The sequence below is a fragment of the Rhopalosiphum padi genome, chromosome 1 (genome assembly GCF_020882245.1).
Source record: "Rhopalosiphum padi isolate XX-2018 chromosome 1, ASM2088224v1, whole genome shotgun sequence".
Lineage (NCBI taxonomy): Eukaryota > Metazoa > Arthropoda > Insecta > Hemiptera > Aphididae > Rhopalosiphum > Rhopalosiphum padi.
The window spans coordinates 14779339-14806630 of NC_083597.1; the positions used below are offsets into that span (position 1 = coordinate 14779339).

General features: G+C 34.7%; 1 protein-coding gene across 1 annotated transcript; it reads right to left on the reverse strand.

The window, feature by feature from the left end:
- Positions 1 to 4966: 4966 nt before the first annotated feature.
- Positions 4967 to 24149, reverse strand: LOC132932127 (homeobox protein B-H1-like). Its single transcript, XM_060998354.1, has 3 exons — positions 23267 to 24149; positions 12885 to 13092; positions 4967 to 7189 (listed from the first exon to the last, which is right to left on the reverse strand). Exons 1-3 carry the CDS (start codon positions 23598 to 23600, stop codon positions 6634 to 6636), a joined length of 1098 nt encoding a protein of 365 aa, XP_060854337.1. The 5' UTR covers positions 23601 to 24149; the 3' UTR covers positions 4967 to 6633.
- Between the last annotated feature and the right edge of the window lie 3143 nt (positions 24150 to 27292).

Sequence of the window (27292 nt, forward strand, 5' to 3'; positions counted from 1 at the left end):
TTTAGAGATTTATAAGAATTAATAAACACCATAAATGGACCACCCCATTTTGTGCTAATTTAAACTTCAAGTGTAATAGATGAAATAATTTTAAGACTGTACATTACATAAGTACTTAATATATAGTTGCATGCAAGTATTTAAGATCCGACAAGTGATCACAAACAAAATATTTGAACATGTTGATGATCGTGCAACATATAATAGAACCAATCAAAATTACTGTAAACCGACAAAAAAAATTAGATTGTAACTATTATTTTATTGTATTGCATTTTGTATGTTTTTTGTTGATGACAAGGAATTAATAACGTTATAGGCATATAGGTACACGGTGGACAAAAATTCTTGGTATGATATATAAAACAACATCCGTCAAAAAACGGTACCGTGAACTATATATATAGTATAATATACTATATAGGTACCTATTATATACATAACACTATGAGATACGAAATATAGATACCAAAACAGTATATATATATACAATAGTTGCAGTAATAAAAAGCGAATAAAAAACACCAAATGTTATTTTTAATAGATAGCAGGTATTAAATGCGTGCGGTGGTGGTAACACGAGAAAAGAAATCAAATCGAATTTTTTCGATCGAAAAACGAATAGAAAAATTTGAAATTACAGTTTTTTTCCATCAACAAGTCATTTTATTATTATTATTATCTTATACCCATAATTCGATGAGCATCGTGATCATCACGTTCACCAGCAACAGTACTTATTCCTATACATATAGAGGATTCTGACCTCATCCGAAATGACTTGACACAATGACGTTTAAATCCAATTACGACGTGAATTTTTTTTTTCGGTCACTTTGTTTTATATAAAACATATAATATGTGTATTTGTCGTTGCGTATTTAGGTACGCGTTTTATATATAGGTATATAAATGTGTGATACTGAGTCTCGCGAACGCGCATGTTCCTGGCATGACTTACTATATATATATATATATATACATATCAACAAAATAGGTATGCGACCAATCGCCATTGGTCATCACCGTCGTCGACCGACCTCATCAAGTCAACATCATAAACCTACAATAACACGCGCGTTTACCGAATAACGAACAAAAAATACACTGATACACACACACGCACGTACAGCATATTATATTATATATATTAAACAAAACAAAAAAACACCGAACAAAATGCCATCCGTTAATATATATTTATCCTGTGTGACCACCGCCGAATGCACGCCGACGACCTCATACAATATATATATTATGACGTGTGTGTATGTGTGTGTGTGTTTTTGTACCATCTCGTGTGTCATTAGACACGCTAAAAAAATAATATAATAAAAACAACATATACACATGCACACACGTACCTATGTAATTTAATTGCGGTTTTAACGCCAACAGCGCCTGTCATAATGTGTGCACGTCGTCTCCGTCTTTACGTCCGCGTTTACATATTATTATATTATATATATATATATATACACACTACGCGAGCAATAATATACTTATCCGTACCACTGCAGTATACACATTACAGGGTGATGCTACGACAAGCCACACTGCACGCTAAACACCGTTTTATCTTTTAATTACTATGCGCTTATTCAAATTCCTAATTTTCGACAACAAAGAATCATGCAGTAGGTACGGTAAGTCGATTTTAATCAAGTAATAGGAAGTATCTAAATCGATTAATTCTAATAAGTGGTTTTCCGAGTTATATGAGATACATATACTTTATGGTCTTTATGTAACTAAGGATAATAGTCCTTGCGATTTTGAAAATAGTATACCTTGCACTTCGTTAAATAATCTAAATGTAATGTATACATTATAGATTTTGCCAGTTTTGGATGTTATACGTATACCTACATATTGCAATAATTGCATAGTTGCGGGTAAGCAGACTTGTGTGAATCACCCTGTACACATTTACACGCGGCGTGTGTGCGTGCGGGTAGTATGTATATACATATATAGTTTAATATTTCTTATTATTTCTGGAGGCTTTTTACTCTTTCACTCGACCGCGTTTACCTAACCTCTCCTGTTTACATGACATGTGTGTGTGTGTGTGCGCGCGCGCGCAGCTATTGCTATTGTTTGTCTTCCGGCGGAAAACGGAAGCGAATAAAACGCACGTCGGCTACCGCCGGTGGCGTACATACATAAACTTTATACTATATTATAGATATATATAATATATAGGTACACGTCTTCACTTATCTCGTTTCGCCTATTAACCTTTAGAGCACAAGCATTATCGTGTGTGCGTCTGTGTGTGTAATGTCTATGGTAGGTATATGTGTATAATACAGTGGAGTGTATATGTGTGGATGTTTTTTTTGTGACTCAGTATCTACATCTATTATAATAATATTTTTAATAATAACGACGATAATAATATTTGTACGTACCTACATAATAAAATAGTCGTACTTATATTCGACGGTCACGCAACCGTTTACCAACGTAAATTCGAACGGTCAAATCTGTATTCGATACGATAATATTAATTTATTATCTATTACGAAACGATATAGGTACGTCATCGTTCGTTGAAATTATTAAAGAACCGTTTAGGAACTTATTACATAGTCGACTTCGTTCATGTAACAGTTTGCAATTAAGTTCGGATCAAAGATGTGACGGCGGTGTATGATCCTCAGTCCTATACATATTTAAGGGGCTTACGTCAAATAGGTACGCCCGAATTTGTATCTATGTCAAAAAGGTATAATGCATAATCTGTGCTCCCTCCAATACTACTCCATTCCTAAGCCCGGAAAGTGTATCTGAGTATTTTGTAAATTGTTTAATCAAATCAAAACCCGACGACGAAAAAGAGTGACACGATTTGTGGATTATATTGTATAGATGTGTGTATAAATGAAGTAACTCAGTGTCCACCTGAAATATGATGAGCTCAAGCATCGGCAAAGACACCATTAACCACTAATGCAAGCAAGTCGTTTCATTCTCATTTTAATTTTAGATTTATTTATACAATAGCTCATATACAAATATGTTTATATGTTTCTAAAAAAGTTAAAAGAAATTCAAATAGAAATATATATATTAAATTAAATACTTATAGTATAAATTAACCCTTTAAATATTATAAATTTATAACCAAAAATAAACGTGAAAAGTAATAAAGTTTAATAAATAAATATAATAGTGGCCAAACTCTAATTTATGAATATGTATTAAGATATGAAATTCAATATGTAAAAATATCGTCAACCTCAGCTAGGGTTTGAGAGCTATTTCAATTAATCCCCTATAAAAGAAGTTGAAAAACACTCACTGCGCGTACTAAAATGTCGAGGTGATTTATTGCGATATATTAAATTTCATAGAGCAGTGAAAATTGCTTACGTTATTATAACAATAACTCGCAGCAGATTAGGATAACAACACCATTTGTTTGTTGTAACCTGCAATAATTATTATTTGTAAGCGATTTTTATATACATGTACAATAATATTGTTATTGTTCAATTATGCATTATTACTTATCGTCGTCATACAGTAAAATAATATAAATATCAAATATTTATATTGTCTTGAATGATGTTTAAATTTTAAAAGAACGATTTATCGTAACAACAAGTAGATTTTAATCAAACTATAAAAGATTTACCAAAGGCAAATCTAAGAAAATTTAAATAAAAACCATGAGTTTTGTACACAACTATTATTATATTGGATACATAATATATATATATACTGTTAATAATTTTATACTAATAAAATTAGTTATTTTTATATTTTACAGTTGAAGTGCATAATTATACTTACAATATAGCTAGGTCTACACTGGAGGTACATGTATAATTTAGTATGGGTTAACAATATTTTTATTTGACCAAGGTTTCACGATGATACAAAATTCACAATATTTGTATAAGTAATATTAAACTTACCTGCAGTATTGTGTGGTTTTTACTATCATTATTTTGATTTATACTGGGTGCAGATGAGGGATGACAATAGTTTGAAATGGACCACCCACCCGTGGTTTCGTTTCCTGGTGTCAAAACGATCCCTAATCCTGATTCTAGGTACATGTCATTATTATTTACTCCAGGCGTTGTGTATTATGTACATATAATATTATACCAGTATATAATAGATACACCTACTGAATATATAGTATGCGATTTCACCAACTGTATGCGACGTATCAATTTCGACACCTCATCAGTCTTCGGTGCACGAGACACGACGTTTAAGTATAGGTATATACCTATTATCGTGCATTATAATGTTACATCTGTGAACGATCTGCACCATATTGTTATATTATATGCTCAGGAATAGCTGTTGCTGCAGTCTTTACACCTTTATATACTATGTACACCGCGCATCGTATGTGCGCAGTGGGGGTGGCAGATGCAGTTGCGGCGAGGCCCCACCGTTAACCGTATACATATATATATATATATATAAAATATAATATAATATTAGGAGGTACCCATCAACGCGATTAATTATATAATTTTATATTTTATACGAGTGCACTGCACAATGCTATATAACCGCCCGACGCGTTTCCAATGTGTATATAATATATATATATATATATATATAGATAATAATATAATCAACACACGTTTCTTGTGCATATTTTTTTATTTTCGGCGGGGGAGAGGGAGAAATAAAAACGAGTCATTGTACAAAACGAATGGACCGAAACCCCGTGCGGCCGACATGTGTTCGATCAGGAACTCCGGTCCGAATCGAGTTCAATTGAAAATCGTACACACGTTCAAAGTGTAAGCGTGTGTGTGTGTGTATTCGTTTGAGCATCGACAGCACCTCGTGGAAACGCTGAACGACTGTTGTGCATAATATACTATAGAGTGCGTGAAAAGGATGAGATTGGGGACATGGTGATGTTTGGATATTACATATATATATATATAGGTATAGGTATCGTACAATAATAATGTGAACACGTCGATTAAACTCTAAACAATAATGTTAATTTATTTTTTATATTTTTACACGTAACAAGAATGATATTTACACGGAAAAACATCGTACGACGACTCGCAATCGCGTACATCAGCGTTTATATATATATAATTATAATATATGTATATAAATATATAGTTTACAACATATACGATTCCTAAATGTTAGGTATACAATAATATTATTATGTATCATATTATATTATATAAAACGAAGCGTCTCGGTATTTTTTTCCTATATTGTTCATTTGTTTTTTTTAATCGCGTACACTATTTTTTTTAGTTTTTTGGCACGATCATATTTTCTACACTTGACGATTACAAGACGAATATCGTATATCAATATACGCAAAATTAACGACATACATAATATACGGTTATACCAAGCCTGACAACAAATTTAAGGTATACATATACAATTACATTATGATTATAACTAATAAAATGTTTATATATATATATATATATATTATGGTAGAATATAATATACGTATTACATATAGTCTAATTATTATTATTACATTGCACGACTTCGTATAATATAATCATTTATTCATACTTACTCACTTACTTACTCACTACATCATATTTATACGAAATAAATTATTGATACTTATCACTTACACTGTATCTATATATATAATGTACAATATCTGTATCTAATATTGTTGTAGTAATATATATAAGTAATATTTTATTTACATTAATAATAATATATAATATCGATAAGAAACAATCGTGGTAAGCAAAATTATGTAAAACATACCTACATTAAAAGTATAGACAAACAAATATACAATATAATATATGTATATTAATAAACAGTAGATAATAATATTATGTATATATATAGTACCCACGTATTAAAGTAATATATTATTGTTTCACTCGCGAGTTACCGTATGGTTGACGAGCGTTGAAGTCTCTGACTTACCGACGTGGTTTTTAATTGAAATCAATAGAAAAAAAAAATTGAACAAACGCATAACAAAATCTTCGGTAAGAGTTCATAATGGTAATAATAATAATAACAAATATAGGTACCTATACGCGTGTGTTAATAACGAACAAATTCGGATATTCTTTTCCACTGAAAAAACGTGTTGAACCAGTATAATATATATATATATATGTATACGGTTTCACTACGAATAAATTAAAAATTAAATATTTGTACTCTGAGGGAACATAATTATATGTTTTCTGTGTGTATAAGATTTTCTTATAAAATTATATATTAATATTAATTGTAATGAACTTTGTCACAGTAATAATTGCTCACATCATATAAGAAGAAAAGTAAAAAAAAAACACACATTTTTCGCGTCAGGGTCGGTACGGAACGCAAACATAATATAATAATACTATACAATATCATAATAATATACAAAAAATAATAATAATAATAATAAAGAGTAAACGACGACTAGGTGGGTGATGTATATGTGTTTGAGTGTGCATTTCACTGCAGTGTCCCATATAATATTGTTGTGACAGACATGCTCTCACCACTGCAACTGCACTCAAACACGACAACGAGCGACAGACCATAATAGTAGTATATTGTAGTACATTTATAGGCGAGTCGCGCGCGCGGTGCGATGATGGTATACGTATTATGGCACGCGGTGGGCCAGCGCGCCGCGGTCGTCGCTTAAACGTCCACGTTGGGCGAGTCGGACCCGTCGTCTTCGACGTCCACCGAACCGGGCCGGCTGTCCACCGTCGATCTGGGCGAGTCGCGCGACGACCGGCCGGGTGGTTCGGGCGTCGGGCTGCGGCCGGGCATCGGCGGCATGGTGGCCGGATGGTGGACGCCACCGTAGTACATCGGGTGCGCGAGCGGCACGGGCGGCGGTGGTATGTGGTGATGGTGGTGATGGTGGCCAGACGCGCCGGCGCCCGAGCCCGCGGCACCCGGCCCGCCCGCCATACCAGGGTACAGCCTGTAGGCCAGCGGCTTCTGGAGCGTTGACACGGCGGCCGCGGCTACGGCTGCCTGCCGGTAATACAGGTCGGCGGCGGACGGTGCACCGCCCGCGCCCGAGACGCCGCCCCCGCCGGATACGCCGCCTGCAGCTCCCGCGGCACCGGCCGGATATGGCCAGCAACCGTACGGCGGCCCGCCGTACAGCCGTTGGAATGCCGCGTAGTTGCCCGCCTCGGCTAATAGTTCCAGGCCTACTGCCGTCTGACGTTTCCATTTGGTCCTGCCAAACATAATAACAACCATCGGATTAGAAAACGCAAGTTTTAATCGCACTTATACTATATATATTATTGTGTACAACATAATATGTTTTGACAAGAGAATCTATACGTTTTGAGTATATTGTTAAAAGATATTATTAAAAAAGTTAGTGGATATATCTTCAATAATTATTATATAAAAAAACATTGCAGGATTGTTTTCATAGATATATACTGTAATATATATAGTACCTATATAGTGTTGTTGAGATAATATAAACATATACCTATATCATAAAAAATTCTAAAATGTACAGGAACCACGAATTTTTCGATTAAAAGAATCACTGTAGTAAGGTTAGGTTGTAGTTATAACTTAATTTTTTTAATACACATAACTGTTTATAGCCTGTTTTAATGTGCGCGAATTTTCTATATTATAAGCGTTATTATTGTCTTGATGCATTTTAGAGTTTGTGAAATATTGTATATAGAATTTTTTTTAATTATTTATAACATTGAATAATGAAATGAATGATCTCACGTCTATATTATGTAATTATATTATTAACATTACCCCTAAGTCATATTATTATTGTACAGTATAAGTATGAAGGACATTCGATGTTCATAGAAAACAGATTTGATTATAATATACTAATAACTAATATAAAGCAATTTCGTTGGACAATTAAAAATTATAAATGTTTTGGTTGTTCCGCAAAAAAACCATTCGTTCAGTCGCACAGAATATAGAAATCACGTAAAATGACGGCGCACGTACGTTAGTTTCAAAAATTAATTAAAAAAAAAACTTTTTAGTGCGTGTTAAGCTGTATAAATAAGAGATACCCCTCGGCCATGTTATTATATAGGTATACAATAGCACGTTTGCATAATATAAAAATTATTATAATGATATAGTTGTTCTACACATATTTCGGAAGGAAATGAAAAAAAAAACGTGTCATTAGACTCATTTATGTAGTACAGAGTATACCTATACAAGAAAAATACGTTTTCATTAAAATATAAAATAATTGTCAGCTAGAAACCTTGGCAATATCACAGTGAACGAGAAGACGAGTAAAATATACATTTAATATTATTACTAATGTTTAGACGAAGTAGATTTTCCCTTGAATGCATTAATACAGTATACATAATAACAGAAATTATATAATAACACTACTTAATAAAAGAATAACCGAAATAACATTGAAATGGACATTATCATATTTATCATAATCAGAACGTCTATCGATATTAACCATATTCTTGTAGCATAAAGTACCTGGTTTTGGAATGATATAATATACGTAAAATACAACATACGCACGCGGAGGTGTGTCGCGGTGGTACCTACATAATATTATCAAATACATATCATATACGATAGACGTAAATCTCGAGCGCGATTACGACATAGCGTGGACTATTTTTTTTGTTGAAATTTTTTGTTTCTCCGATGCACCGTCGCGTAGACACATCGATTAAAACGTCAACGATGTATATATAACAACGGCGACTGCCACGCACACGATCGATTCGTTTCATGAGTTTTTTGATGCCGCCGGCGAAATGTACAACAGTACGCATATCGATATAGTCGGCGAACACAGATGCGACGATATAGCTAGGTATTATAGCCTCTTGTATTTTTTATTTTATTATTACTATTTATTGTTATTACAACACGGACGGAACAAAAATTAGAAAAAACCATTGTACGCGTGATTCTGTGGGGCGTCTGCGGGAGGGGCAGGGAAAAATAATAAGAAAACCCGCGACGAAAAGACGTGTTTTTCCATTAAATATGACGACGTGCCCGAGCACGAGCGAGCTGACTGGGTACGGTCATCATCGTTCTCGTTCAATATAATATACACAATAGACCGTCGTCACTGCCGAAGCGAACGTGACCCGAACGACCCGTGGAAAACACACAAAAATCCGGTATCATATATTATAATATATATATATATATATATATACTGTTTCGAGTCGCGCGCGCGCCGATGACTGTGCTGCATGTAATATAATACTATATAGGTACGTACGTATATACACTATAATATATTATAACAGTTTATGTATATGACGTTTAATATTATGGTTTTACGTTTTTTCGTCGTAGATAAAATATTCGTATTATTATTTAGTCACTCGACACGCACACGATTCACGCGTGGCTACAATCGGATCTTCGATTTTTTACACCCTCGGTTTTTCTCGTTACATTTTCGGGATTCTATTTTTTTTCTCAATCTTACGCGTTTTTTGTCATACTATAGGTAGATTTTTTTCCTCCGTGTTTCGCGAACGATGTTTTAACGTCTTCATCGACGACGTCGTTGCCGCGAGACATGCGATAGACGGTGCGCGACGGCGACGTGTCAATTAAAACGATCAGCAAAAATAACCGTTGTACTAGTGTACAAAATACACAATATTACGAGTATTATTATGATATAACCAGTTTTAGGTAAGGAAATTCGCTCGGAAGAGGAACGTTCTTCAAAGAAATTTACTTTGTCATAACGTGGGTTAATGAACGTTTATAGTCACTTTAAATTCTTTCAGCCATCACGCGTTTACTTACACAAGCAAACTCGGTATTTTGGATTATAAAATCAAAAATAAATACGATTTTCTGTTACACTCTTCGCTTGACTTTTAGCTAAAAACCGTTTTAAATTGGCATTTTACCTTAAAAACACCAACACTTGAACACTAATTACTGCATGTATATTTACATAGGAAAATCTGAGGACAAAAGTTTTTTTTAAAAACATTTTGTGATCAATGGCGAATAATAATATCTCGTTACGAAGTGGCTGTGGAAAGCTACTGCTGGCGTTATACCTAGTATATGTTATAATAATTATTATTAGTGTGAGCGTTAATGGGTCGTAACCGATTCAAATTCCGGTATCTATATCTACGCGTATAGCGGAGGCGTTATGCCAAAGGCGCGAAATACAGTTTTTTAAACGAGTATGTATTATAAATATAATATATAGGTGGCATTATGAGACTGCGGGCCGGAACGCATTCGTCTTGTCCACGCGCGATTACGCGATCGTCGTAAGAGGTACAACGGTATAACATCATAATGCGTCCGGACGCGACTAATTTTAGCCTTTGATTTAGTGAGCCAACGTTACGACAGACCACTGCAGTAAATACGACGCGGACGCGATCGGTACGGCACACTGTGCGTGTATAAATCAACTGGGACGACGACGACGGTCGTCAGTAAATCAACTTTTCCGACCGTGAAAATATAATATAATATCATGTGTATATAGGTGTAGTCGAGGTGACATAATAAGACGACGGCGCTCGCCAACTATATACATTTTTTACGAAACCGCGTAAATATAGGTACCGCTACAGTGGTAAGGTCCATAACGCGATAAACGGACATTTTAATACGTTTAGGTATACCAACAAGAATAATACTCCTTTTGCCCATTTCGCATAGTATCATTATACGTATCATCGCGTGTGCAAAAACAATACGCGATTACATAATATAATAGTATGCGATCGTCCTTTATTACTCTATAGAGTTTGTAATAATATTGCACGAACCCGATAGTTTATGTGGAAATGGCGTACACTTTACACCGCGTAAATCGCGGGGAACAAGACAAACATCGAAATATTATCTGGTCTTTCTTTTGCTGCAGTGGCGGTGACGCGAAATAATTTTTGAACGCGCGTATTACACAATACGACATATTATTATATTGTATTATATTATAATGTTAATTTGTCGTTTCGTCGCGGCCAACCCCCTCGACACCACGACCAGCCAATCCTTTGCCGTCGCCGAGCAGATGCTAATAATATACGTTACACACACACACACACACACACACACGTATATATAGTTCGTACACACACACAAACGCGTACACACTGTATATAATATACCGGACGATAAATTATCTCCTTAACCGCGCCCGCGGCGCACACCAAATGACACGCGAAATCCTCCAAAGAGGCTCCTTTTCAACAAGACTGCCACAGCCTATTATGTTATGTATACAATATATCGTATATTAGTGTCGTTTATATTATATTGTTACAATACACGAGCGTTATTATAATGGCGTGTGTGTGTGGTGTGCCGATTTTTCACACTCCAAAAGATTTATCCATGTGCCAGCATTTTTTTCGCTCGTCTTTTTTTCTCATCCCGAAACGCCGCAAACAATATTATCTTTACACGTTTCGAGTATTATACGCGTTTGTGTACAATACTACTAATAATAAGTGGAATATTAGCCACGACGACGTTTACACAAGAGTTAACACGCGCATCGGTGTTATTATTTATTTCACTCGGCTTTTGTGCGTGTGCGCACCCCGCCGGGCGAATACCCGTACCCACAATGCCGTATAATAGATGCTCTTCGAGTGTATACCACTTATGTTCCAACCGCGCTTCAGAGGTATAGGTACGCACGTACTTGACAAATGACCGGGACTTCTCTCGAAACGCGTATAATATAATATATTATAACTGCTGCAGCAGCATCCTCGCCACGGCAGACCTTTATTATGTACGTCCGACTTATCCCATTTATAAATGGATTGTTCGTACACCTATAGGGATATTATACTTAACTTGGACCCTTCCCCGAAATCCTACACGTACAAATATATCGATTGTATTTGTATATGTACATATGCATACCAAACCCGTTATATATTATTATATATGCGCGAGGCGCGATAAAAATCGTATAACGTACATTATGCTCCGCTAGATATTTCAGCGGCGCGCGGGAAGAGGGTGCATTTTTTCACTATTATTATTATCATTATTAAGGGGCGGAATTTGCATTCACAACGTATAATATTACGCACGGTTGGCGGTTGCACATATATATATTTATAGAACGACGAAAAAAACTTACATAGCGTTTTACACTTGTCTTTTGCACTCGGTATATTTTTACCGAAGAAAAACGCCTCTCACACCCTCTCGCGCACGCCTTCCCATTGCCCCACCACACCCTTCATCGCAACGACGACAATTACAATATTTTTGTCGGCGGCCGCACACGAAAATGCTTATCAGACACGATATCGTATTGCTCTACGACCCGCCTGTCGACTTTTGAAGCACATCCGTTTTCAGCATACACACACACACACACACACACACATATACATCCGAGAGCCATACATAATATTATACATCTATTACCAAGTTTTCACTGTTCACGTGCTCCACCTTTGTTGAATACCTACTATTATTATTGCTTTTTTCGGTGGCGATTGGGGTGGTATTTTCGGGGGTGTTCTGCTACAGGCGTTTCGTTATTATTATTATTATTTTTTCTCGTCGTGGATATTGTTGTATAATATTATAATTCATGATAATACCATCGTAGGTATAAAATAATAGTATAAGTAATAAGCGCCTTGCGCCGGATGGAAATATATAGCTTCAAGTACGGATATTATGGACATAGGGTTTGGAAACATGGTCTCAGGCTTACCGCCAAAACGTAAAAATGTATACTATAGTTATAGTTACTATTTATGATATAGTTGTTGCGATAGGTAATATATTACACTCTAACCCGACGTAACTTATCCCTAACCTGACCTAACCTATACCATATACTATATATATTATATTTATACTTATAATTTACATCTAATATTAATAATATAAATATAAATTAAGCTTACCTTCTGTTCTGGTACCAGGTCTTGACTTGGGTGTCGGACAGATTGAGCTTAGCCGCCAATTCCATGCGGTCCTGGACGCTCAGGTACTTTTGTCTTTCGAAACTCTTTTCGAGTGTTTGCAACTGGTGGTCCGTGAATGCCGTTCTTGCTTTTCTCTGTTTCTTGCTAAGATTTGAACCAGAATTCCGGCCATCGTCGTCTCTGTGACCTGTAGCACAAAAACCAATTCACGACTATTAAAACGCTGCCAATACACAGTTACAAAACGATTACTTAAAATAAAATATACACGCGAATAAAAGTGTAACTTGTGTAATTCTATATGTATAAAAAAATAATAGAGTTAGCAGCAAACAGCTATATAGGTACTATATTTATTATTATAGTATATTGTTGTGTAGTTGTATATATATATATATATATATTATATTATATAGTACGTGTGCGGTGCTGCATATTATAGTTTGTCGGACATTTATAATGTTTTGTACTATGTGTGTACTATGCCACACGACATCACGAACACATTATGTGACAAAAATGAAAACAAAATAGTAATAATAATATAATAATATCATAAAATCTGAAACGCGATATAAAGCTTAATAGCGGTGACTCGAATGCGCACGTCGTGGAGGCGGCGGTTAGGCGGGACACGCATATCACGCAAAACGCTGCCGCCCGCTTCGGTCATTACGGTGGCAAAATAAAAAGTGACGATAAAAATCACACAAAACACTCTTGTAACATAAACGGCAATGGGCCGTACACGGAAAAACTCTACTAAATGTTTCTATATATACGAATACGATGCTCTTTTTCGTCATCAAACATGAAACGTAGGCATAATTTTATTGGTATACTCATATTATAATAGGTATAGGTAAATAAAATTGTTGGCGTATAATTGCCGTTTGTATATGTTGCCGCATAAGCATACAAAGTTAAAACAAAATATTAGTCGTATAAAATAATATTTAATATCACAAAATACTATACCTACAATAGAAGAATAGAACTCATTTGATTGTTTTATATTTTTAGGGCATATAATACTGTGCACTTACACAATAATATAATATTGTGATGCGAGGCGAAAACAAACGCGCCGCGGATTTATTATTCCGGTCTCTTGGGCCGGGTGTGAAAAACCCGTTGTCGACACACTGTAGCAGTAAACCTAACCTATATATGTGTAGCGAATATAATTCGTCTGTCAATTTGCATTTAAAAAAATAAAACGGGGTTTAAAAAATGAAAGTGGAAAAAAATAACGCTATCGTAACGCGCCTGCTCGAACAATGTACCGCGTGTATAAACTTACCCCGAAGCAATGGTTGGGGGGGGGGTTGTTTGTGTGCGCGTACAATGGCTGTCGAGAGGGGTCGTGCTCGATTGTCGTGTACTGTCGGCGGCGGGGCGACGGTAATTGGAGTAAAACGGGAAAGAAAGAAAGAAATCTGCCGGCCGGGAAGGGATGATGACCGGCGGGGAAAGAGCCGCGAAAGCCAATGAGCCGCGGTGTGCGCGCGAGGGGGGCTTAAGTGGTCCGCCGTCGTTCAGCCCTTCTACGTTGCTAATATATACGAGAGTCTTTACTATATACGTGCAACGCGCGGCGCGGGGTGGGTAGAGGTAGCGAGCGAGAAAAAGGGTGAGAGAGGGTGTTATTCTCTACTACCGTTGCAGCGCGCAGTAGCTCTCTCTTGTTTTCCCGCCGCAGCAACCACCGGCGACGTGGCTTTTCGCCTCCCTCCACCGCCCCCAGAGTATATTTCGTTATTGCGCGTACAACACACCCTCCGCTGCAGGGTGTACACCGCTCTGCTGCAGTCTCACCACCACCGCCTCGCACATAGATATATCAATTTAATGGTGCTCGACTTGTTTATATGTGTATATATACGTGTTTAAGTATGCCGCAGTGTGTGTGTGTGTGTGTGTGTGCGGGTATGAAATTTCTAGTCTCCGCCCAACCCGTTTGTAGGTATATGTGTGCGTATACATTATATACATAAAACGCTAATGGACCCGACGACGCGTCGAGTTGCGCTCTATAACCGAATTAATGCGCGCAATTCAAACGTATATAAATCTCGCACCGCCAATAACCGTTGTATATCGTTTAAACGGTTGCGCGTACGAAACAATAATTGTCTGTATACATGTACTGCAGCTACCAATCGCTCGTATTGAGAGGGTATAGAACCGCGCGCGCGAGTATATCTAAATGTAACTATATGATATGCTTGCGCGCATTTAATGATAATTCGTAGGCATAGGTAGGTATTGGTATTCGCAGACAAACTACACATGTACGCGTCAGATTATATTTTGTTTGATCGACGCGGAAAAATATATGAAATATCTAAAGTGGTCGATAGAAAAACGCGGGTCGGTGCATATTATCATAATATTATCAGCATGCAGTTGCAGCACACCAATAACAGCATTCGTTATTTACTTATTGTATGTAGGTATGTCAAATATGTCAATTATGCGTATAATATTATTTAATAATAATAAATATATATATTACACACACACACACAAGCGCGCGCAAACTGACGGGAATGGTGAGTGGGCAGCAAAAGTCTGGGATTCCGAAAAATTAATAGTCACGAAAGGTCGACACGGCGTGAGGCGTGTGGTGCGTGGGGGTGTCCTTTTATGTTGTCCGTTGTTTTCGTTTTATTACACGCACGAATTTCCCGGACTCGTGTTTGTCAGTGTGTGTGTGTGTGCGATATGCGATGGCGTGCGCGTCGCGCATGTATAGAACCCGATATATAGCCCATTAAGGGTATAAGTATAGGTATATAGGTATATATGTGTAAAGGGTCAATCCTTGCGCCCCGGCCCAACGCAGAACGGCGGGAGGGGGAGCGAGAAGAGAAGGGTTTACGTATAAAATCATAAACACAATACATTATATTATTTAAGGGTGTTGTTTATACAGTAAAACGGCTCGGTTGCCAAGAACTTTGCGTGCTCTTGTATATATACGCAGTTTTATATACATTTAAAACATGAGTATATATATATATATATATATCTAACGTTTATTAATAATAGATTTTTTCCCGAGCGAAACACGTCGCTGTCGGGACGGGGTCACAAAACGGAGTCCGACCGCCGCGCCGTACCCCACTACGAAGTTCGTATTAAATAATATACACTCCACACGGTAAATTGCTTATATTTGTAACGGTTTCTTATAACACATACTCGTTTATACGATAACAATTTATTATCGAACTAAACTTTATATACCGATGTGAATTTTTGAACCTTTGCGTCATTCATAAATTCTATATAGATATTATAATGTTATTGTAATATATATACAGTTTACACTCGTGCTAGAAATCTACATAAGTATGACACAAAATATGGTGATGGTCAGGTTTGGAGTAACACTAATAGGGGCTAAATCGGCTATAGACCGGGGTGCTAATCTTTATAGTAACAAAAAAAAAATGTTCACCAAATAAAATAGTACCAACATCTGAAATGAAATGGATAACATAATATTTGTATTCTTAGTTAAATTAAAATTGATATTTGAAAATATATTAGGGACGCAAAAACTCTCCCCCGGTCGCGGTCAAGTCACACTATTAAAAATCATTATAATAACCTTGCCTGTAGTAATTTAAAATTTTAAAATAACAATATATATAAAATAGTTGTGAACATGGTACTATACCTATAATATATTTATCGATGTATTTAATATATCAGCTATACGCGGAAATAAACAAATAAACTTTGTTTTTTGTCCATTGAAAATTGTAATAAATATCATTAAAACATGGTATTATTATAACACTGCTCGTACATACAACTATTATAATATTACTGATGTCGTGTACCTGCCGTGTATACCTATACTTATATAGCGTGTAGGTATACACAGCACAGTGCACTCAAACATACATCACGCGCTTTTTATTTCCGCGTGGGTATATATATATATATATAATATTATACAGTGAGCTGTAGATATAATATAAAAATACACACACTTCAAAGTGTGTACGTATTACGTATATTATATTCTTTATTTGCGTTTACTATACGTGCAATGTGCATGCATATATGTGGCGTTGTGGCGATGTATAATATATTATGTACTCGTATATTGTGTTTATATATATATATTATAATAATAATACAATACTACAATACGATATTATAATATATTGTCATCATCACGTCGGTTTAATCAACCGGTGCGCCTGACAAATCTCGCTGGGACATAACCTTGACGACTCGTACACACTGCATAATAATTTACGAATACAGCATATATATGGCGTACCTATACATACATAGGTATATGGGTAATATAATATCATGTACATTGTGCGATACGGCGGCGTTTCGCGACCCGAAAACTCTATTCAGTCTGTTAAAAAGTGATTATCGGTGTTATCGATGGCGGCGGTCGTATAACGACACATTAGCCATTATGTTGTATGATGGCGTGACAGAACCGCACGTAAATCGATTGTTGGAACATTTTCCGACTTGTTATTTGCTGTCGTTGAATATATATGTAGGTACCTAATATAAAACACGCGTTATAACTCTATAATATTATAATAAATATAAACGGCTGTAGTGTGTGCGTATATTGCGTGTCTACCTATACAGTATATACGCGTGCATATGGGTTCATCGGAAAAACGGTCTGCGGTGAATTAATACACACACAATGGCAGTTGTTATATACGGCAATATATAATTAGATACATAGCTAGTAAACACGAATTATAATAATAACGGATATATACTGACATACGTACAAATTTGATTCATCGAGTGCAATTTGTAAAAATTATCATAAGGTGTATAAGCCGTATGATGGGATATGCGCGATTTCGAAATCGTTCCATTTACCTATTACCTACATAAGCTATGCGCACACTCGTGTGCATAAAAATATATAGGTAATAATGGGAATCCCGAAAGTATATATAGGTACACGACAGAAGTTATTAAAGTAAATAATAATTGATTACATTGATTAAATATAATATCCTACAGACGTGCGGGTATTTCTTATTAGTCCTTATATTATACGGATTTATACCCTATACCTATGTTTTGAATATCCATTGACTACTAGTGACTAACAAACGTACACATATATTAACGAAAAACACATTACACTCGACTATCGCGATGCTGCGACGAAAAGAGATGATGAGCGTCTAATTTCGGTTCTGCAGTGTGCATTGTTGGCTCTGTTCCTACATAATATATATTTGTCGCCGCTGCGGCAGAACACGAATTATATAGGACGACGACGACGATGTGATAATATCGTTACGTTATGACGATTTACTGCCGTCGCCGAGTGTGTATTAGCGCCAATTAGCGGTCGGCGGAAATAAAATGCATATATTATATCGTCACCGCGCGACCCTTTCGCCACCACGACATGTCACTTTTTTCCGCCCGTAAAGAGAAAACGCTGCGAGTGATATATATATAAATACGCGTGTGTGTCTGTGCGCACGAGTTTGTACCTGTATACGAGTATACATCATCATTATATAGTCTTACGTCCTGGAAAAGAAGCGAAAAAATAAAAACCTCGCAGATGGACTGAAACGCGTTAATTATACCGCGAGCATTATAATATATTAGGAGAGCTGCGGCCTTCTGCCACTTAAAATGTTTATATATGATAATATATTATAATAATAATAGAATTTCATCGTCATATTCGGGCGATGTGCTCATAATAATCATAATAATATTATAATTTTAATATTTTTTTAGGCGTATTACACGACACGATGATACGAAAACCATTGAAGCGATGATATATATTATACCTATACTTTGCGACGATTTGAAAAAAAAAATGGTTAAAGTGGTCGCGTGTTTGTGTATACGGAAAGTAAATATTATAAATTGCCAGTTTTTTCGTTCCGTTTAATTAACGGGCTTGTCGACAACATTGATGGCGTCAGCGGTCTTTTCGAGCGGCTACTACATATTGTATAGAACAAGATGTATAGGTTGGTATAACTATAGGTATATTACGTTTAAATAATTTAATACACAAATGGTTATACCCAAAAATTATTTTAGAATTGGAACGGTGAAATCGTCACCACTGTGCCAATCAAATATTATAATATTATATTACGATTTGTGTATACCATTTGAATTATATATACGTGTATATAATAGTGCTATAGAACAAAATGTATAATAAAAACATCGGACAAATATAAATAACTGAGAAATTTAAATGTAGTCTACACCACGCACACATTACTAAAAAAAAAAAACTATACAGAAATTCGTTTGCATATATATATATATATATATATATAAACGAATACCTACGATATATTGTATATTATGTAGTATTATTATTATTACATTTATTATATTATATATTATTGTTTCGAAAATAACACATTTATAACCGGGCGATCATTGTGTGGTGTAAGTATACCATTATTATACCTATAAAGTATCAAAATTAAATAATTTAAGTGGGTCAAAACACTACTTCTGTACATGATTATATGCACTTAAAAACCACCCTACAAAGAACTATAATACCTTAACCTTATACCTATGTTGATAATATGTAATCAGTGATAAATAAATATATATATGTATATTGTATAACGACGATAGGTATTATAATCCCTTTTCTCTCATCTCCATATAATCATCACAACGTAATAGTATAATATACCTACATATTTATAATACTCACCATATATATAAGGTACACGGTAGCGATTATATATTACAAGAAGCACAAACCTATACATTTATATAAAACACTATAAAAAAACTTATATATATAGGTATAATACCTACCTATATATACGCACATTGAAAAGTAAATTTCAGTTCAATCGGTTGCTTCTGGTATTGTGGCATTTCATACGTACATAAACATTAAACGATGCTTTACTCAAAAAAAAAAAATAAATAAATAATAATATAACAACAAATGTAATTTTGGACATTTTGTTACTATTATTATAGTTATTTATTTATTTTACTTATATTTTCCGAAACTTTTGAAAATCGCGTGTCATGATCGCGATATTACATAGCTATAGGTGTGTGTATCTCTATATTTATGTATATTCGTTTTAGAAATGACCGTTCATAATTATTTGAACGGCCTCAAATGGATTCAATCGATTAATGTTTAAAACCCGCCACCACATACTATTTCGTGGTATTCGAAAAGCTTAACTATTTTAACCTAACCTATGTACATGATATATATATTTCTATATTACTATATGCACTATAAATTAGTTTGAAATTTTGAGTTGTGGCAACGGCGGCTTCGCGTGTAAAACCACCACCACAGTCGATTATATGGGAAAAGGGGAAAGAAAAAAAACCAAAGAATAAACATAACTTGCCCGCAACGCGCTATATGTTTCGTTGTCGCGACAAAACGGTTTTCCCCTTCAGGCGTATCGAATTTTCCACCGCAGGGGTGAAATATGTTCGCCAGAGGTAAAATATTTTAATAATAACAAGGACCCGGCCTGCGCATGAGAAATTAAGAAGAAAAAAACCTCGCCTGTTGTATAGTGAAAAACGTCGTAAAAAACACCTCGTAAAATATTCAATTTCGACCGGACCAAAGAACCGTTTTTAGCGTTCCAAACTATATAATGAAACGTTTACACTATCTGTTTACATATAAATACTGTGCCGCTTGGAAAGGCTATTATGTATAAACTATATAATATACTAATAAAGTTGCTCTGTATAATTTTACTTTATAAATCGAATCTCTGTCGTGTGTAGTATAGTTGGACTTTAAGCAATAATAAATATCTGTATATAATATGTATACTATTCTTTACCTGTGTAAACAAATTTATTTATTATAGATAAATTCAGGAACTTTCGCATCTCAGTGTTAATTGTTTATTTATACTAACTCTCCGCCTTATAAATATACATTTTTGATATCCGCATAACGTAGATAAATATAGATTTATGCTCGTCAATCTAAATTCTTTAGAATAGTAATGACGACAATAGTGCATATATTATATACCTATATCAGTAATTATATAGTGACTTCAACGGATAAGAAAAAAATTAAAACTTAAGAAACGTATAGGTATATATATACGTATATAGTATATACTCGTATATAGATGTTCTTATTTATTAAAGTATAGCTATATTTGTGCTGCGGATGGCAATAACAACAATAATAGTAATATAATAATATTATTATTATTACAAGGGCGGAAATCTCGAGTACGCACTTACGGATTACGCCTATTGTCCGCGAGGGGGTTGATGTTAATCCGACACGGCCGATTCAAACGTCAAAATTGCAGTTAACGTTTCATTATAGTATAACGTATACATACACATCATCCTGTGTATATAAATAACATGCTGCGTGTATAGGTGCGCGTGTGTATACAATATATATAATAATAATTTAGGTGTATCGATTTATTTGCTAGAGGATTATTATATTCATACCGATTATACTATTTATATGTGACAATAATATGGGTGACTTATAAACATGCTTATAGCGAAACGAATTTTTCACCCAAACACTGGTTCAGCAGATCGAATTATACCCTATAGCAAAATACGTTTATATATTTATTTTGATTTCGCCCGTTTACCTTTACCGGTAAAATCGATTATATTTTGTTATACTGCTATATTTGCCCTATTCTACCTAAATTTTCAATAGAAATGTGATGAAAGACGCAGCTTATACCGCCAATGTCAATATATTATATTATTATATTTTTGTGCGAAGTCCTGAAAAAACGCTTGCGACGTATTCACTGATGTAATGATATATTTAGGTATAATTGAAGCATGCGATTCGTGTGATGGGAACATATGTCCATTTATAGCGGTTTATATATATATAATAATAATAGTATAATATTTATATATTATGTACCTACATAGGTAATATGTTACCATATTATACAAGCACAAATATATACGTCGTATATTGTAACGTATCATTGTTTTATGTTTGCACAACCGGTCATTTATGAAAAAATAAATAAAATGAGAAATTACGTAAACACGTGAGCTTGTGTATAATATTATACTGTTACTGCAAACTATACGTAAGTATATAATAAATATTAAATACATATTATAAATTATCTTAGAAAGGATGATGGCTATTATTTTAAGTAGGGTTTTTTGACCTAACTATACTGTCATGAATTTCAGAAATATTATACATCTATAAGAATAAGGTTAACCTGTAAAATATTGTGTATAAACGAAAAAATAATTAATAATGAAAATTGTTAAAAACATAATATAAAAGTGATTTATGAGACGTACGTTAAGATATATATTTATATATATATAAATTATTTATATTAAATGCAGTAAGTGTGTAATTATCATAAATTAAATTGACGAGTAAAAAAAATTTGTCGAATACACTTTATACTTGATACATAAAATTAAGATATTTATTAACTATTATGTATTTTTGTCTTCTAACTTACAATATGCATATTGTAGTACCTACAAATGTTACTATAATAATAATATGTAGTAAGACTTATAGCTCACTGCAAAGAACTAAATATTTGTAAAAAATGTATGGAAAATAAATTAAATAAATCAAAATACAACACCGAGTATATACCTATTATCCTATATTATAGGTATATATTTTATAATTTTGTGCAATCTGACTTAGAAGATATTTTGAATTTTATTGAAATGAATATTATTATTATAATTGTTTGTATTTTAGGCATAATATTTTTGGTCGTTTTATAAATAGGCATAGAACTTTTTATATATGTTATATAGAAGTAGATACAGTCTAATATAATTGTAGGTATACACAGGCTATATATAGCCTATATATTTAAGATCGTATACTATAGGTAGGTATACAAGATTTGATCCACATATATTATAATTAGGTACCTAATAGGAATAACATAACAAGCCAATTGTTATTTATATTTAAAATGATACTGAAAATATATCACGATATTATCGTAAATCATAACTATATTATATCAATAATATTATTCAAGATTGTATTTTATTATTTTTACACTTTGATTTATGAATTATCATTATAGGTAGGTATCCCTAACGCATGCTTGCTGCTTAAACAGGAAGTATACAGACTTCAGTTATTGTGATGACACCTACAGTTGCGATTGATATTGTAATTGTTTGATATATTTTTTTTATAAATTGTTATTTTATAGCCTTAAATTCGATAATTCGGTGCAGGCCATTGCAATCTACTCATAGGGGCAAATTATATCTATTAAATATAGGTATGCTAATTGACGTAGTAAGTATAAACATGCTGATAAAATAATAAGACGACTTACCGTTCGAGCAAACGGACGAGTTGTCGCCCGGCAGTCCGCTATCGGTGCCGCTCTCGTGATCGTCGCTCAGGTCCGAGTCGGCCGGTCCTCCGCCAACGCCGGCGGGCCCCGCTCCCTGGCCGCCGCCTCCGCCGTTGCTACCGGAGGACGCGCGCCCGTGAAGAGACAGGTCGCGTGGCCCGTCCGTGGACGAAGCAGGCGACACGGGCGAACCGCTGCCGTTATTGCGGCCGTTGTCGGACAGTATGTCAGTGATCATGAACCGAGACCTGCCGAGATGGTGCATGGGCATGGTGCCGGCCGCCGAAGCGGCTGTGAGTTCGTGCACGGTCATCGTGTTAGTCGTCGTCGTCGTCCTGATGGCTTTGCCGAAGCCGTCACCGCCGGTGGCCACTGCAGCTGCTAGCCCGGCCGGCCACTGCTGTAGCAAAGAAGTACTGCTACGACCGGATGACTGCACCGTACCGCTGATAAGCGTCGCCGTCGTGGTAGCGGTATGTGGCCCGTGACTATCGCGGATTTTGTACGGGTGTAAACGGTTGCCGTCTTCGATGCGCCGTTTGCCCGTCGCTTACAGGTGTACACGAATATACAGACGTGGACGACGCGCGCGCGTAAATAAAAATATAAAAACGGTCGACGGCCCAAAAATTTGAGATAAAATAATGAAAAAAAAAAATCACAACAAAATATGTCACGACGGACTCGTGGTCTGTACGGTATTATAATATTTATTATAAAAATAGTAACACATAAGCACTCCGGTGTACGTGTGTGTGTGTATGTATGTTTGAGAGTGTAACAACGTTAAACAGCGAACGCAAACGCGCGAGAGGCGATCGGTACGCGCCGGTGTGCAGTCGATGGTTAACTAAACGATTGGTTAAGCGACTGTTAACGGCGGCGGTGACGGCGGCGGCCGCCGTCGGTGGGAGACGACCGCCCATCGGTAGGAGGAGCCGTCCAACCGTAGTCGACCTCCGCCCGCCGGCCCGTAAACACGCACGCACACACGCGCACATACAGCATAACCGGATTATCACTCCCCGCGACCATCTCTGCACCGGCAACCGCACCGACACAACCAGCCAAAACGACCACACCGCCAGGGCTATCGCGTCCACCGCCTCCTGTACAGTTAACAACGTCCTCTCGGCGGCATCCTGCACCGTCCACCGTCTCCCCGCCGCCGCCGCCGATCGCTCTTATTTTTACCGCGTCCATCTGCACCCGTTCACTGTCTCTTTCTCTCTTTCGCGCGGGCGCCCGCGCAGATCACCTCGGAAATATACCTAAAAAACTATACGATTTATCGCCGCCCGATCGAATGGCGTGAGAGGAGTGCGCGTCGTCTGTTATTCGGAGATTGTTTTTCTATTTCGGTCATAACGCGCGCACTGTCACGCGCCCTTTATATAATACGCGTTAAATATTTGAACTGCTTTTCTCGTGTATATATGTACACAATATGGTGCTAATATAATATAAATAGGTATAGGTGCGTACATACATATAGTACCTATATAGACTTCAAATTGTACCTATACAAAATATGATTTTACCTAATCTATAGAGTATATATTATATAGGCACGAGCAACAATCTCTGCATCACTATATATATAATACCTATTTTTAATTCAAACCTTAAAGATGCTGTTCAAGCTGTACGAATAAGGCTCACTATAGTATAACTATAAAGTGTGTTATTCACTTGTTTGGTCCTTAGGTACTAGAAAAACTTCAGTTTTTTTAAATTCTCATAATACACGCGGCAACTATAAATTCTCGTGGCTCGTAATAATCGTATTATTATATAGGTACCTACGTATAGAGCGATTTCTGCAGAGGCCTTTTTTTTTGTCGTTTTCAGTTTTTATTTTAAAATTTAATATTTCAGCATAATAGTATATTTATACATTATGATTATTAGATAGATATATTTCATTGCAATTATAATTAGTTAGGATGATTATTACCTCCAATTATAGGAGATAAATGAGTGACAATAACCAACTATATTATTGTAATTTTTGGAACATATTACAGATTATATTTATTATAACAGGTACATAATCCTTTTTTAAATTATAACTTTAAAGTTTAGGTATTCTTTCTCATCGATTATTATTTCCATTCAATACTAAATTTGGATTCACTTTTATATATTTTAATAGAGTTCTGGTATAGATAAGATATCGTAATTATATCTATATATAGCCGCCAGCCGGTAACGACTAGGTTAGTCAAAAATGCAAAATTATAAATGCATGTTTTCACTCAAGCCATCTAAATATTTTTATTTTTGTTGATGTTCTTCTAGCAATACAGTCAAATAAATATACTTACAATTACGAAGTAATAAAGCGATAAAACCATGTATTAAACATTGGAAAAGAAGCGATTTTACGAGAGTGCACAGATAAATAAATAATGTAATTAAAATACAATAGAATATACCATAATAAAGCGTTCATATTAGCCCATAAAAATAATTGAGACTATATATATATATAAATAATGTAACTATTATGTATCTATAATATCTATATAGTAGTATACTTATATGGGTGTATCTATCTAGGAGATACTATATGTCAATAATATATATGTATTATTTATTTATTTATTTGTATTTAGCTTTTTTAACCTCATACACGCCCATTAGATACCTACATAATATTATATCAATGTTTTTATATCTAACAGATAAGTATACCTGCATAATTATACGCAAGAATTTCCATACACAATGATTATATATACGAATAAATAAAGGAAACTATATATTATATTATGATGCATATTATTTTTTAATATTATAACATATTATACCTATGTACGTTTATATTATTTATATCAAGTGCACACATAGATATATATTATTACTGCAGAATAAAATAACATTGATTTGTATTTATATAAAATATATTTATTTACACAATTAGTATTGTAATGAATTCGTAAGCGTTTATACTATAATACTACATATCATAAACTTTATGATTTTATATCGATGCTTAAAATACCACTGTTATTGTAAGTCATAAGTTATACGTTTATAACTAACACTTTATAGTTCATAAACTTTATAATGATTTCAAAAACATATAGAATTTTATATAATTTTCTTGTATTTTAACCAATTATTTTGTAATAAATTTGCAGTTTATGTTGACATCTGTATTTATATTTTTTATACTGTACATTTGTACAACGTTTCCTTAAATGATATAAACCTGAATATAGTTGTGCTTCGTATAAGGCTATACCTATAGTAGTCATGCCAACAATAAATATTAGTAAAATATTAATTATATAATAAAATTAAAGTCACATCAAAATCGGTTCTAAATTAAACATCATCAACAATAAATTGTTAATTTACAAAACTATTATGACACCAATATAGGCTTACAATAGTATATACCCAGACATAGCTATAGGGCTATATCCACTCCTTCGTTTAAACTTCAAATCGGAGAATTATCCAATCTTTTCACTTTTTAGTCCATTTATATTCCTTCGTAAAATCGTCTATGCTCCATTGGTATACATATCAAAAATGCCAATCTTATTCATCTAAAAATCTCAACAATATCTCAATTGACTAAATGCCATTTCCTCTCATTCCACTCAAAGTTAATCCACCCTAAAAATCCACTAATAATAAATCATTTCGATCTCTTCTCGTGTAATTCTTGAATAACCTCAAAAATATTTAAACAGTCTTAGCTCTAGTGACCTATATATAGCGGCTTATAACTTATCGGTACTACCATCATGAGCTATCCTATATATTCTTACTTTGTAATTTTCTGCTATTTAATCATAATATATATATAAATTACCTATTGTATAAAAACAAATATATAGATTGTAATTATGCTTTTTAATAAAATAAAAAAAAACCACTTCGAAATGTTAAAATAATTTATTATTCTTATATAGTTATACCTATAAATTTATTATATTTTTATTGTATGCTATCGAACAAAATATTTTGTTTCTATACTTAATAATTTAT